Source organism: Tachyglossus aculeatus, chromosome 12, assembly GCF_015852505.1.
Source record: "Tachyglossus aculeatus isolate mTacAcu1 chromosome 12, mTacAcu1.pri, whole genome shotgun sequence".
NCBI lineage: Eukaryota > Metazoa > Chordata > Mammalia > Monotremata > Tachyglossidae > Tachyglossus > Tachyglossus aculeatus.
The window spans coordinates 23,647,258-23,659,815 of record NC_052077.1 but is presented as its reverse complement, the minus strand read 5'-3'; the positions used below and the strand labels follow the sequence as shown (position 1 = coordinate 23,659,815).

At 43.9% G+C, this 12,558-nt stretch overlaps 1 protein-coding gene across 2 annotated transcripts in view; it reads right to left on the bottom strand.

Moving 5' to 3' along the window:
- Nucleotides 1-6,578: 6,578 nt before the first annotated feature.
- TMEM131L (transmembrane 131 like) overlaps nt 6,579-12,558 on the bottom strand; it is a 160,004-nt gene continuing 154,024 nt past the window's right edge. For both annotated transcript variants that reach the window (XM_038755015.1, XM_038755016.1), the window contains 6 exons: nt 11,946-12,024; nt 11,257-11,342; nt 9,579-9,699; nt 9,175-9,263; nt 8,070-8,212; nt 6,579-6,988 (listed from right to left, as the gene is read on the bottom strand). In XM_038755015.1, coding sequence (XP_038610943.1) covers nt 6,719-6,988; nt 8,070-8,212; nt 9,175-9,263; nt 9,579-9,699; nt 11,257-11,342; nt 11,946-12,024 — 788 coding nt within the window. In that variant the 3' untranslated portion in view covers nt 6,579-6,718. The remainder of the gene's footprint in view (nt 6,989-8,069; nt 8,213-9,174; nt 9,264-9,578; nt 9,700-11,256; nt 11,343-11,945; nt 12,025-12,558) is intronic.

Here is a 12,558-nt window from a genome sequence, read left to right as displayed (position 1 = left end):
CTGAAATGCTGAGGGCACTTGTCAAGTCACCGACCCTCCCTGTGCTTCAATCTCCCCACCTAGAAAACTGAGGGTAGGAAAGGGGGGAAAGAAAGGGAGGCACAAATTCTGTTTGGAAGAAATGGGTTAAGCATCATTAACTGTTGATTGTAAAGTGATTTGGGCATTCAAAATGCTAACTGTGGAGTGGCAACAAGTGTCTGGACAAGAGGATATAGTCTGGACAGTCTGGGTGGCATCTGTCAGTCAGTGGTAAGAAAGAACAAGGAGACTCTGAGAACCATTTAGAAAAGTTGGCAGATGGGCATTTGGGAGCATCCCCCTCAAATTCCCCCCCCTCAACTGTACTCCCTCTCATGATTTCCTGACCAGTTTGCAACAGCCAGCCTGGCCCTGATTGACAGAGTTAGCAATTCCATCCATGTCAAGACCACCTTGGTTGTTTCATTTCTCTTGCAACTGAGCGAGGTGAAGCGAGGGAGGACCTGGAATGATCAATGGTCATTTCGGGCAGTGGTCCAAGAAGTGGAACTGCTTTGAAAATGAAGCAATCTTTGGGCCCACAAGAAGCCACTAGTTGGTCATGGTTACCCAAGGTCTTGGCTCCAGATTGCATAAGGAAGGACCAACTTCCCACAGCTGCATCCTGTGGCTGGGAGATGAGGAAGTGCAGGATTGAAGAGGCACCAAGAGCAGACTGGCTCCCATTCATCATAAGAAATCAGGAACTATCTTGTGGTCGCTTTAACTACCCTGGGGGAAATGGACTTTGCAAAGGGTTTTCAAAATGTTTGCATTCCATTTTACTTCTGTCATTTTCAACTCTAAATAGAAACACGTTGGCATCTGTTCCATATTGGAAGCAGTCAGCCCCAGCTGCCAAGCAACAAGCCACTACAGGGTTCCCTAGGTAAAGAGCTTCCCGAGTTCCCCCACCTACAACCTGTTGAAATCAGTAAAATGTTTTCTGAGACCTCCTGGGGCTGAGCCATATCAACCACAGTCACAGACTGCTAAGCACTGACCTCAACAAAGCTCCTTGTGGGCCGGGAATGTGTCTGTTTATTGTTATTTTGTACTCTCCCAAGTGCTTAGTACAGTGTTTTTCACCCAGTAAGCTCTCAGTAAACATGACTGAATGAATGCATGAATGAACGACAGAGTATTTGTCAATTTTAAACAGAAAAATAAAATCTTTGATGATGAACATACTACCTAGGGTCTGATTTTTTTCTCATGGATCTTTTTATGGCATTCATTAAGCACTTACTAGGTGCCAGGCATGGTACTAAGTGCTGGGATAGCTACAAGTTGATCAGGTTGGACACAGTCCTTGTCCCACACTGAGCTCACAGTCTTAATCCCTATTTTACAGATGAGGTAACTGAGACACAGAGAAGTAATTTGCCCAAGGTAACACAGCAGACAAGCCATGGAGCAGGGATTAGAACCCAGGTCCTTGTGATCCCAGGCCTCTGCTCTGTCCACCAGGCCATGCTGCTTCTACCCTAGCTCTTACCCTACACAGTTCATCAGGGATATTCCACACGAACCCAGATGCAGGTGAATTTTTGTATCAGCTCCAATTAAATGAGAAAACATGCCTTAAGAGCTATCTATGCATGACTTTCACAGCCACTCTTCCCCTTTCCTGGATGGGAAAGCTAAAAGTCTCTGGCAACAAGACAAAAATATGCTGGAAAAAATGTTATACTCATGTAGCATCTTGGAGAACTGTAGATGGAGAGGAAGACATGATACATTTATTCACCCGAACAAACAGTTTGGGCTGAATTTGTAGGAGCTACTGAGAGAGATTGAGACCTCCTTCTAGGTGACCCAGGAAGTCAGAGTAATAATAATATCATGATAATGTTATAGGGAATAACTTTCAGGACAGCTTACTCATTACAACTACAAAAGTAATTTACCTGCATGTGTGTTGGTGGTAGGGGATGCCTTCACCCTTGTAACCATTGGCATCTGAGCTACTTTTCACCCCCATCAGCAACGGGCCGGAAAGTGTCCTACTGCAATTTCATGGGCACCATGAATCTCACCCATAGATCCACTTTTTTTGTTTGGATACAATTTTCCCAACAGCAGCCTAGGAAGGCTGGCAAAGTTTTGGAAATTATCTGTAGGTATTTAGAGAAGACTGTAGTCTACTGGAATGGGAAGGTTTGTGTAAGCTGTCACTGATTTTCTGTGTGCCTGTAAGCTCTTTGGAGGCAGGGAGTCTACCAGCTGTTGTATTGCACTCTCCCAAGTGCTTAGTAAAGTACTCTGCACACAGTAAATGCTCAATAAATACCATTGATGATGATGATGGTGACAACCTCTGTGTCAGTAACTTCATCTGTGAGAAATGGTTATCTGCTGCCACAGGAATGTTAGGGTGTGAGTGAAATGCTTTTAAACACTGGACTTAAGTGCACAATGTGATATAATTCTGGTTTTACTCTTTTTGCAAGGAAGGAAATCCATGCCCAGCTGGTCTGTGACTTTCCTGATGCAACATCCCCCTTGTCGATAGACTCAGTGACCACAGTCAAATACCCCTGCTTGAACCCTGCCTCCATCTCTCTTCTCTGGCATTGGGGTTTCCAGGGCTGTCATGCCTCTGATGTAGGGAAGAGGAAGTTGGCTCAGTCAAGACAAAACCCTCAGTGCTCTTACAATTACAATTTTTCTTTGCAGGGCCTCTGGAACCACAACAGAAAAGGGGGAGGTGGGAGGAATCACACATCAAGCAGCTGGAGAAAAGGTTTCCCTGACCCGCTCACCCAGCAAGTCTTATTTTTCCAAGTGTTCCAAGAGAGCTGAGGTTGAGATGTGGTAGATGCAATCCAGCAGCTTGAAGAGAGCTACCACTCCAGAAGTACTCACTGCATAACAGCCAGAGCAGTAATACAGAGCAGAAGTGAAAAGCAGCATGGCTTAGTGGAAAGATTGCGGGACTGGGAGTCGGAGGATCTGAGTTCCTCAACCCAGTTCTGCCAGTTGCTTGCTCTATGACCTAGGTTAAGTCACTCCATTTCTCTGCACCTCAGTTCCTTCATCTGCAAAATGGGGATTGAGCACCTGCTGTCCCTCCAACTTGAACTTTAAGCCCCATGTGGGACAGGGGCTGTGTCCACCTGATGGACTTATACAGTGCTCTGCACACAGTAAGCGCTCAATAAATACGATTGAATGGCTGAATGAATCTACCCCAGCGCTTAGAATAGTGCTTGACACCTAGTGTTTTAATAAATATCATTAAAAAAATAGGGTTGGGGTAATATAACAGTCAAAGAAGGTTTCTGAAGAAGATATGATTTTAGCAGAGCTTTGAAGATGGGGGAAAATGGTGCATCTGTCAGATATGTACAGGCAATTCCAAGCAAGAAGGGACCTACCAGCTTCACCTATCCTCCTGCCTTCAGGATATCACTACTTAATAATAATAATGATGGCATTTGTTAAGCGCTTACTATCTGCTGAGCACTGTTCTAAGCACTGGGGTAGATACAAGGTAATCAGGTTGTCCCACGTGGGGCTAACAGTCTTAATCCCCATTTTACAGATGAGGTAACTGAGGTACAGAGAAGTCAAGTATCTTGTGGCGGAGCTGGGACTAGAACCCATGACCTCTGACTCCCAAACCTGTGTTCTTTCTACTAAGCCATGCTGCCACTTGGATGTCCCGCCAAAACCTCAAACTTAACATGGCCAAAATAGAACTCTTCATCTTCCCACCCAAATCCTGTCCTTCCTGACTTTCCTATCCTGTAGACAAATGCACCATCCCGTCTCACAAGCCTGTCATCTTGGCAATATCCTCAGCTGAGCTGTCTTTCAACTGACATATTAAATCTATCACAAAATTTGGTCAGTACTACCTTCAGAGAATTTAGAATCCATCTTGCCTCTTCAACCAATAGATTTTCCTGGAAAAAAAAACAACAAAAAACAACATTCACTGCAGTGTTGCGCAGTGGATTACGGTGAAGAGGGAATAAGAAAGAAGAGATAAAGAGGAATCTAGAAAGCTAGTTTGAAGGATAGGGGAGGTGACTGAAAAGAGAGGCAAATAATCGTGCGAGAGTGAGCAGTACAGTGAGTGCCTTCAGAGGTCCAAGGGAAGAGATGAGGAGAACTAGAGGTAGACACAAGGAAGCACTGTTGGTTTAGCGACTACAGTGTTCACCTGGATCTCTGCTCTGGTTGTTACCGTTCTGTGCTAAGGCTGCAGGGCTTGGGCTCAGTTTCCAGTTTCTCTTAGGGCTTCAGATGGACAATCAGTACTTCATTCTCCCAGAAGAGATGCAAAGGCTCTAGCTACCAGCACTGTTCTCCCTCCTTGGGAACCAGAGAAGCAGGAGGGAAGCTGGGGGCACTGCAAGATCCTGGGAGACACAGTTCCGGCGTTGAGATGCATCCTCCCAGCACTACTATTGTCTCTATATGTTGCCAACTTGTACTTCCCAAGCGCTTAGTACAGTGGTCTGCACACAGTAAGTGCTCAATAAATACGATTGATTGATTGTTAAGCCACGTCCATGGGTGTCAAGGAGTGGTTTTAAGCGAGCCTTTGAGCAGATAGGATGACCAGATGGGTTGTGTGGCTATAAGGCCCCCAAAATGACGGTTGCCTTAAAAGATACCGTTGGAAGCTTTATTGTGGCTCATGGTCAAGTCGGGAATTGAGTGAAAATTCTGAATTTCTCCACCACAACCAGAGGGAAGCTTCACACTGCCCCCTAGTGGTGAACAGTCCCCAGCACTTCCTCAACATGGAGCTTGGGAACTATGTCACTGCACTGCTGTCGCTATTTCTACCAAGGCAGAACTGTTGGAATGGAGAACCAGTGGTCTTTGGGGAGTTCAGTCTGAGGATAATCCACAAAAAAGAATAAGAAAAATTATGGGTTGTTTTTTTTTTCCAAGATTAGTGAACACTTTAACAAAAAGGTTTCTACATATCATCGATTCTATTCTCTGGTCAAAGTCTCACTCTTACACCAAATCAAAAAAATGCAGGTGTAACAATTCATTCAATCTTCAGCACATATCGCCACTATGGGGAAAAACCCCAGACAGAGATCACTGTAGGCAGGGAACATGTTTACCAACTCTGTTGTACTGCTTTGAACACAATAACCACTCAGTAAGCTAGATTTACTGATTGAGGGGATCGAGCAGGGGAATTTTTTTTATGTGCAATAGGAAACTGTCGAGGAGCCAGTCAGCAGGCTGTTGTCTCAGGCTAGGAAAACTCGGTGAGATTCACTAATTGCAAGTACAACTCCTGATGTTTCTGAAAGTAAATACCTGTCTCCCTCCCACTTAGACTGTGGGACTGGGACTGTGTCCAAGTTAATATTCTGTATCTACCTCAGCATTTACAGTGCAGTGCATAGTTAGCACTAAATACCACAATTATTATTATTACTGTTTTTCTGCAGTCTGCCATATTACTATAGAAGTGACTGTTAGGAATAGTGAAAGATGGCTTCCCTTAGAGTGCCCAAACCAGTGGCACCATCCTCCATCCCTGAAGCTCACAACCTTGGTGATCTCGGACTCTTTGCTATTTTTCAACTTTCGCATTTAGTGTCACTAAATCCTGCTGGCACCTTCTCCACAGTGTTTCTCAGACTTACCTCTTTCCTTGAATCCAGATGAGCCCAGGTTCAAGCTCTCACCATCTTCCGATTGCACAACTCTATCAGCCTCGATCAATCAAGGGTATTTATTTGAGCGCTTACTATGTGTACAGCACTATACTAAGCACTTGGGAGAATACAACAGAACACTAACAATGTACTCTCCCAAGCACTCCACACATTCAAGGCCTTCAGTAAATACTACTGGTTGATTTATTGTGCGCTGAAAATTGACATCATCTACTGTTCATCTTGTATCCTTCCTGGACCCTTTTCACCTCCAAAAAACTCTCTTCTAGCTTGTTGGGTTAAAAAAAAACCCAAAGAACTACTCAATTCTCTCCTTTTCCTCCTGCTGCCTCTTAACCTCCTTCTCAGTTTCTCTTTTGACTCTTTTCCCTCTCCATCTTTTATCCACTAAGTATCCCACAAGGCCAAGTCTTGGATCAAGTTATGTTGCCAACTTGTACTTCCCAAGCGCTTAGTACAGTGCTCTGCACACAGTAAGCGCTCAATAAATACAATTGATTGATTGGATATTCTATTCTACTTATTCTATATTCACACTCATAGGAATTACACCCACTTACATGGTCCCTGGATCAAAGGAACTCACCACAGCAGGACTTAATGGGAGGAATGGATTAGAGTCGATTGACGGCCAGTCAGGAGGTGGCCCACAGGAGATGAGTCAAAAAAAGGATGCAGCAGTGCCAAGTGGTTTGGGGATCCTGATACCCAAGAGTAGCTACTCTCTAGGGGCCGGTGCTTAGTCTGTCTGCTAGGCTGGATTCAAGTCAACTTGCTTTCTTGGTTCCTGCCTTCTCAGCAGGCTCTTACATTCTCTTTCAAAACAGACCGGCCACTAGCCACCTTGTCACGGTATGGTATTCGGACACCTTTTGGCTTCAAAAATGGAACAGAATGTCCGGTCTTCAGTAAAAAAATTTATTTTCCATATAAAAGTGCCAAAATATCCACCAACGTCATAATCTATCTCAACAACCAGTTTACTGTAGTACTCAAAAGGCAAGCATCTTTATTCACATTGTTTAAAACCAAATCTTTCACATGTTGCCACAGTAACCCGAGTCCCTAGAAAGAGGGAAATTTGCATTCCTATTTGCGGCTGTAGTCCATATGTCCAGGTTCATATAGGCACGGAATGGGTTAAATTCCTGCTTACACATCACGGCCTGGCTTTCCACATGAGTAGAATGTTGAGAGGTGGCGTTGACGGTGGGGCAGCAGTTTTCATACATGTCGCTTTGTGGGGCCCAGATGGAACCAAAAAGTCCAGACATGGGAGACAAGCTTCTGGTGCTCGAGAAATATGGCTGCAGAGCAAGACAGAGACAGTTAGAGAAACACAGGTCCACTACAGAGACTCAATCTGGCTGAGGCTCCTCCAAGGGAAGAGGGCATCATCCTTGATTCCCTTCCAGGTAACTGTAATGTCCCCCCTAGGCTATAAGCTTACTGTGGGCAGGAAATGTGTCTATTTATATTGTTGTGATGTATTCTCCCAAGCACTTGAATCAAAAGTCACCCCCGTCCCTCTCCCCCACCCTAAAAGTCACCCAGGGTATTCGCCGACGTCATCCACACTTCCTTTCACAGTTGCTGATGAAAGTGCACAAAATGGCTTCACTAGCTCAGAAGCTGGCTGCCAGCCTTGCCTGTACGCACTGGCCCTGGGGGCCTGCAACGCGGGGCTGCATTTGAAGTTAGGAGACTGAGACTCCCTATTTTGGCTTTTCCAGGCGAGACTGAAAAGTCTTACAGTTCAATTTTCCATTCACAGCATAAATGGAAAGTCTAATAGTTCAAAACTCACTTCAATTACACTATGGCTATCATGAGTTATCGGAGTAGGTTCCTGGATCTCAGTTTCTCCCTGTGTAAAAGGGTGGATACTGACACAAGTTTCTCTCCAGTCCTCCCAACCAGGTAGGTGTGAAGGTCACGGGGATTGGCACATGGAAGAAGGGACAAAGAAGGACAGTTCAAAGTGAAGTGGTCCCCTGGCCTGTTCCTAGCTGACCACTCTGCTTGGGCAAAAAAATGGAACAGTTTGGTTGCAAAGTCCTTCAGCTGATTCCCAGTCAATTAATGAACCAACTGCACCTTCATTTTGGGCAGCTGTGGGTGGACAGGGAGCAGAGAAGAAAATGTGCCACTTAACCGCTCAAGCCATGATCCCTTGGGCTCCCTTACTTCCACTTGTTAGGTTGATTTGCCCTGATGACGGGGAACACCCAGTTACACCATACTTGTCTCCTTTGTCCAGAGCTCAGTGGCTGGTGTTATGAGGTGAGGAGCCAGACAGTGAGAAGGCAAAGGAGAGAACTGGAAAGGAGATCGGGGCTCTTCAGGAAGAGGCCCAGGAGCCACTGGGAAGGACACCCAGACACTAACCGTAGAGTTGACGTAACTGGCAGGTTCCCAGGCTGGAGGCAGGTTGGGCGGGGTGCTCCATGTAGACTGACAACTGTGGTCGATGAAGGCGGTGCTCTGGACTTCTGCAGGGCAGGGGAAGCCGTTGTGATAATTCATATTTTCTAAAAGAAAGGAGGGGAAAAAAACATTTCAAGTGCTCAGAAAGGTGACCCTTTTTAGGGAGGGATATGATTCTGTCCTCTCATCAAAAAGTGGATTCCCACTGCTTACTATGACAGTAATTTGAAAGCAGACATATAAATGATCTTCCTTCTGAAGGCACGCTGAGACTGGGCCTGGCAGGATGTGGTCAAGGTTACAGTTGACCTGTTTATCAGAACCACCCCCACACTGGGGTCAGCCGCAGAGAATCTGCTCCTATCAATCCAGGCCAACGGCAGAGCAACCATCAACTGTGAATCCACAGAAGATACTGACCGACCCAATGTCACTGTGGCTCAATAGGAAGGTCTCAACCTGACTGCTGCCCATAAGAGCCAATTTGGGGGTCAAAATGCTGCAGGGAGCAGTTTTTATTATAAAAGAGCACTTTTATGAATCACTTTATTTTGCCATTTGAACACACACACACACACACACACACACAAAACAACAGAACACCTCAGAAGCAAGACCCCAGTTTTTTTTCTATCTTTATGATTCTGGCACTTAGTACAGTGCTCTGCACAGTAATTGCTCAATAAATATGATTGAATAAATTAAATTCAGGAGACAGCTACTGCAGGCAGACACATTAAAGCATTTGAGAGAGGAAATGCTTTGCCACACTAAGAGTGAAAGACCTGGCTGTACCTCAGGTCAGGTTCCTTTGGGACATCGGATGCTATTCAGTAATTCTCTTCTTCCTTTATGCTTACAAAACTGCCCCCGGCAACCAGCTTCCAGTGAGCTGGGTTTCTAAGGGTGCTCTGAGATCAACCAATAAATCAATCAATGGAACTAAGTGCTTACAATTTTCAGAGCACTGTACTAAATGCTTTGAAAACATAACACTTGCCACTTCAAGTGAAAGTGGGAATGGTGCTAACTGGTGAGCTGAGCTTTGCTAGTCCTGTAGTCTTACCTTCTGGAAAGGTGTTGTAATCATTCACTTCCACCGGACAATACACGTTGGGAAACTGGCCTTCACAAGTCGCATTCCAATCAATGAAACTGTTAAAACACAAAAAAGGAGGTCTGGTTTCAGAAAACTGACAGCCAGAAAGAGCAGACAAAAGCAATTACAATGGAAAAATAGAAAGAAACAGAAGAGTTATCAACTTTGAAGACAGACCATCATTTCTCTTACACCTCACATCGCAACTCCCAAAAAGGTGGACATTGAAGCATTTCAATGACACACCACACTGGAGCACATGATCTTTCTACTAGACTACGCTGCTTCCTGATGGTATTTTCTGAGCATTACTTGTTGGGGCACACTGGTCAAATCCCAGGTTACTGAAAAGCAGACACAGGGGAATTTACCTGTTGTGAACAGGTGGGGGTTCCTGGATCATGCAAGGCATGTTGTTCTCCAGGTTGTAATTTAAGCCGTTTGTTAGACACACTGGTTGGGCAGGCCACAAATCTCCTGTTGGATAAAGACCTAAAGAGAAAAAGCATGATCAAGAGATCTAGGTGGGCAACATGTGACAGACAATGAGCTACAAACCAGGAAACCAACTGGCATCTGTCTCTCAGATCATCAGCCAAAGGCTGTATGTAAAACAAAGTCAGTTTGATGTAGGCTACACTGTTTTTTATAACAAAAGATACCACTCTCTCCCAAAGCAGAGACATTTGCAGTATGATCCAATGAGCACATCAAAAATCTTCCATTATCAACAAAGAATAACAACTTGTTCTGTTTGAACCAAATTGGTTTGCAGGTGGGAAAAATTCTAGATGGATTTCTCATCACCTACCCAGACTGTGAGAAACCACCCCTGATTGTGTTGTGAGTTAGAAGAACCCCGAAGATCAGGTTCAGCTTTTCCCAGAGTTTCTGGCAGCACACTCCAAGATAGACCATGCTCATTGTACCCTATAAGAACAAGGCAGGAAAGAGAGCTCCTCCCATCCTCACTGCTGCTACAGGATCCCAATCAATCAATCAATCAATTTTTTTACAGTATTTCTTAAGCACTTGCTATGCTTGCCAGGCACTGTACTAAAAACTGGGGTATATACAAGCTAATCAGGTTGGACACAATCCATATCCCACATGGGGCTCCCAAATTTTACAAATGAAGTAACTGAGGCACAGAGAAGTTAAGTGACTTGCCTAGGGTCACACAGTAGACAAGTGATAGAGATGAGATTGGAACCCAGGTCCTCTGACTCGCAGGCCCTTGATTTTTCTACTAGAGAAAGCTAATTCCTGATGGTATTTACTGCGCATTTACTAAATGCTCAGTTCAGGAGACTATGATACAGAGTTGGTAGACATGTTCCCTGTCTAGAAGAAGCCTACATTCTAGATGAATAGACAGACATTAAAATAAATTATGGTGCTGTGGGGCAAATATCAAGTGCTTAAAAAAATCCCCTTCCAGACTAGTAAATAAGCAAACCAGCATATGGGTTAAAGCTCCGTTACAGGATACAATTCTGAGAAAGGTACTGAATTGTTCCAGGTCAGAGCCCACCCAGAGTGAATACTACTTGACTCCATCAAGCAAAAGGAGAGCTGATCTGATTCTCCTGAATCAGTTCCGAAGGTGGATTTGAGGTGAGTGTAAGGTATGGTGGAAAAAAAGATGACTTTCTTCTCTCTGCCATGAAAGACACTGTTTAACAAATGCTAATTTTCACTTTCAACCTATGGTAGTTAATCTGACAATTATCATTAATCAACACAATTTTGCCCAATTATCACAATGCATTTTGGCACACGGGTAGGCGAGAACAAAGCAAAATGGTCACAAAGGCTGAAATTGTTTTGGAAAAGTCATTTAAACTGCCCTGGGCACCAGACCACCCCATGTGCAACAATAGGGCAAAAAAAATTTAAATTAAGTATTTCAATAGGAAATTGGATTAGACGAGCAAAAGTGATGGATATAAAAAAAGCCAACCCTCAGTGTACAGCAACACACCCAAATGAATATATTGTGCATTGAAAATCATCATTACAAAGCTCTGGGGAGATAAAGCAACTCACCTTTATTTTTGTCAGGTTCAGCAGTCATATCTGGGAAGCTAGGACACAGGGTTTCTGGGTACTGGGGAACAGTATTCATGTCTCTGCTGTTTTAAGAAATGAGAGACAATTGTCACAAAGATTTTTGGCTTTCTCTGAGCATGTAAAAATGCCAATGAGATTCTTCTCAAAATAAATCTAGGGGGCTTTAGTTTTGACGACTGATTCCCTCTGAGATACTCTTGAGGTGGAAAAACTTCCTCTTGCTGGACACCTTAGAGCAGAACTTTTGAACAGGGCTGAGATTTTCCCTTATGGTTGTTCAGAAGCTTCTTTTTGGCCTGTATCTTTGTTTGGGGGTGGAGGGGAGATGGCAGAAGAGAAAACCTATATTAGGCAGATTTTGTCTTGCCAAAAATAAGCAACAGGTAAGGTTTTCTTGGAAGAGTTTCCACCTATGAATTACAGGTAAATAGAAAGGACTCACATCGTGTAAACCTATAAAGTGCCCTCATTTCACTGGGAGAAGACATTGCTACGTTAAATCATAATCAGCACTAATGCGAAATGCTACTGCAGATCCATGATTACAGAGGAGGAGGAGGGAAGAAATGAGGACAATGGAGAAGAGGAGGAAAAGGAGTAAAAGTAGAGAAAATCACCGGAATCTTGTTCCCTGTGTACATTTGGAGAAAGAAGTAACAAATTACCTGGGGTTGCATATGTTGTGGGACAGATTCAGAGTGATAGGAGTTTCAGTTGGAAAATCATTTTGTGAAATGGTCTCACCTAAAAAATAAAAGCCATCTCTGTAGGATAAACAGTTACTACCAAAATGAGCAAGTTCTGTATTCATACATAGTATATTACTGGTTCATAGTACCTTCAAATGATTATCAGGTTATTTTTATTTCCCTCTTTAATGCTCCTGCACAATTATTGTATTGATAGATATACAACGGGCCTTTTCAATTAGCTTTCTCCCTGACATAATCAGCATGACCTAATGGAAAGAGCATGAGCCTGGGATTCAGAGGACCTGAGTTCCAAACTCAGCTCTGCTGCTTGTCTGCTATGTGTCCTTGGGAAGTCACTTCACTACTCTGTGCCTCAGTCATCTCATCTGTAAAATGAGGATTAAGACTGCAAGTCCTACATGGGTCAGAGACTGTGTCCAACCCAATTATATATATATATGTATATATATATATATAAAATATGTATATTAGTGTTTACCTTGTTACAGGCACTGTACTGAGCACTGGAGTGGATACAAGCAAATCAGGTTGGACACAGTCCCTGTCCCTCATAGGGCTCACAGTC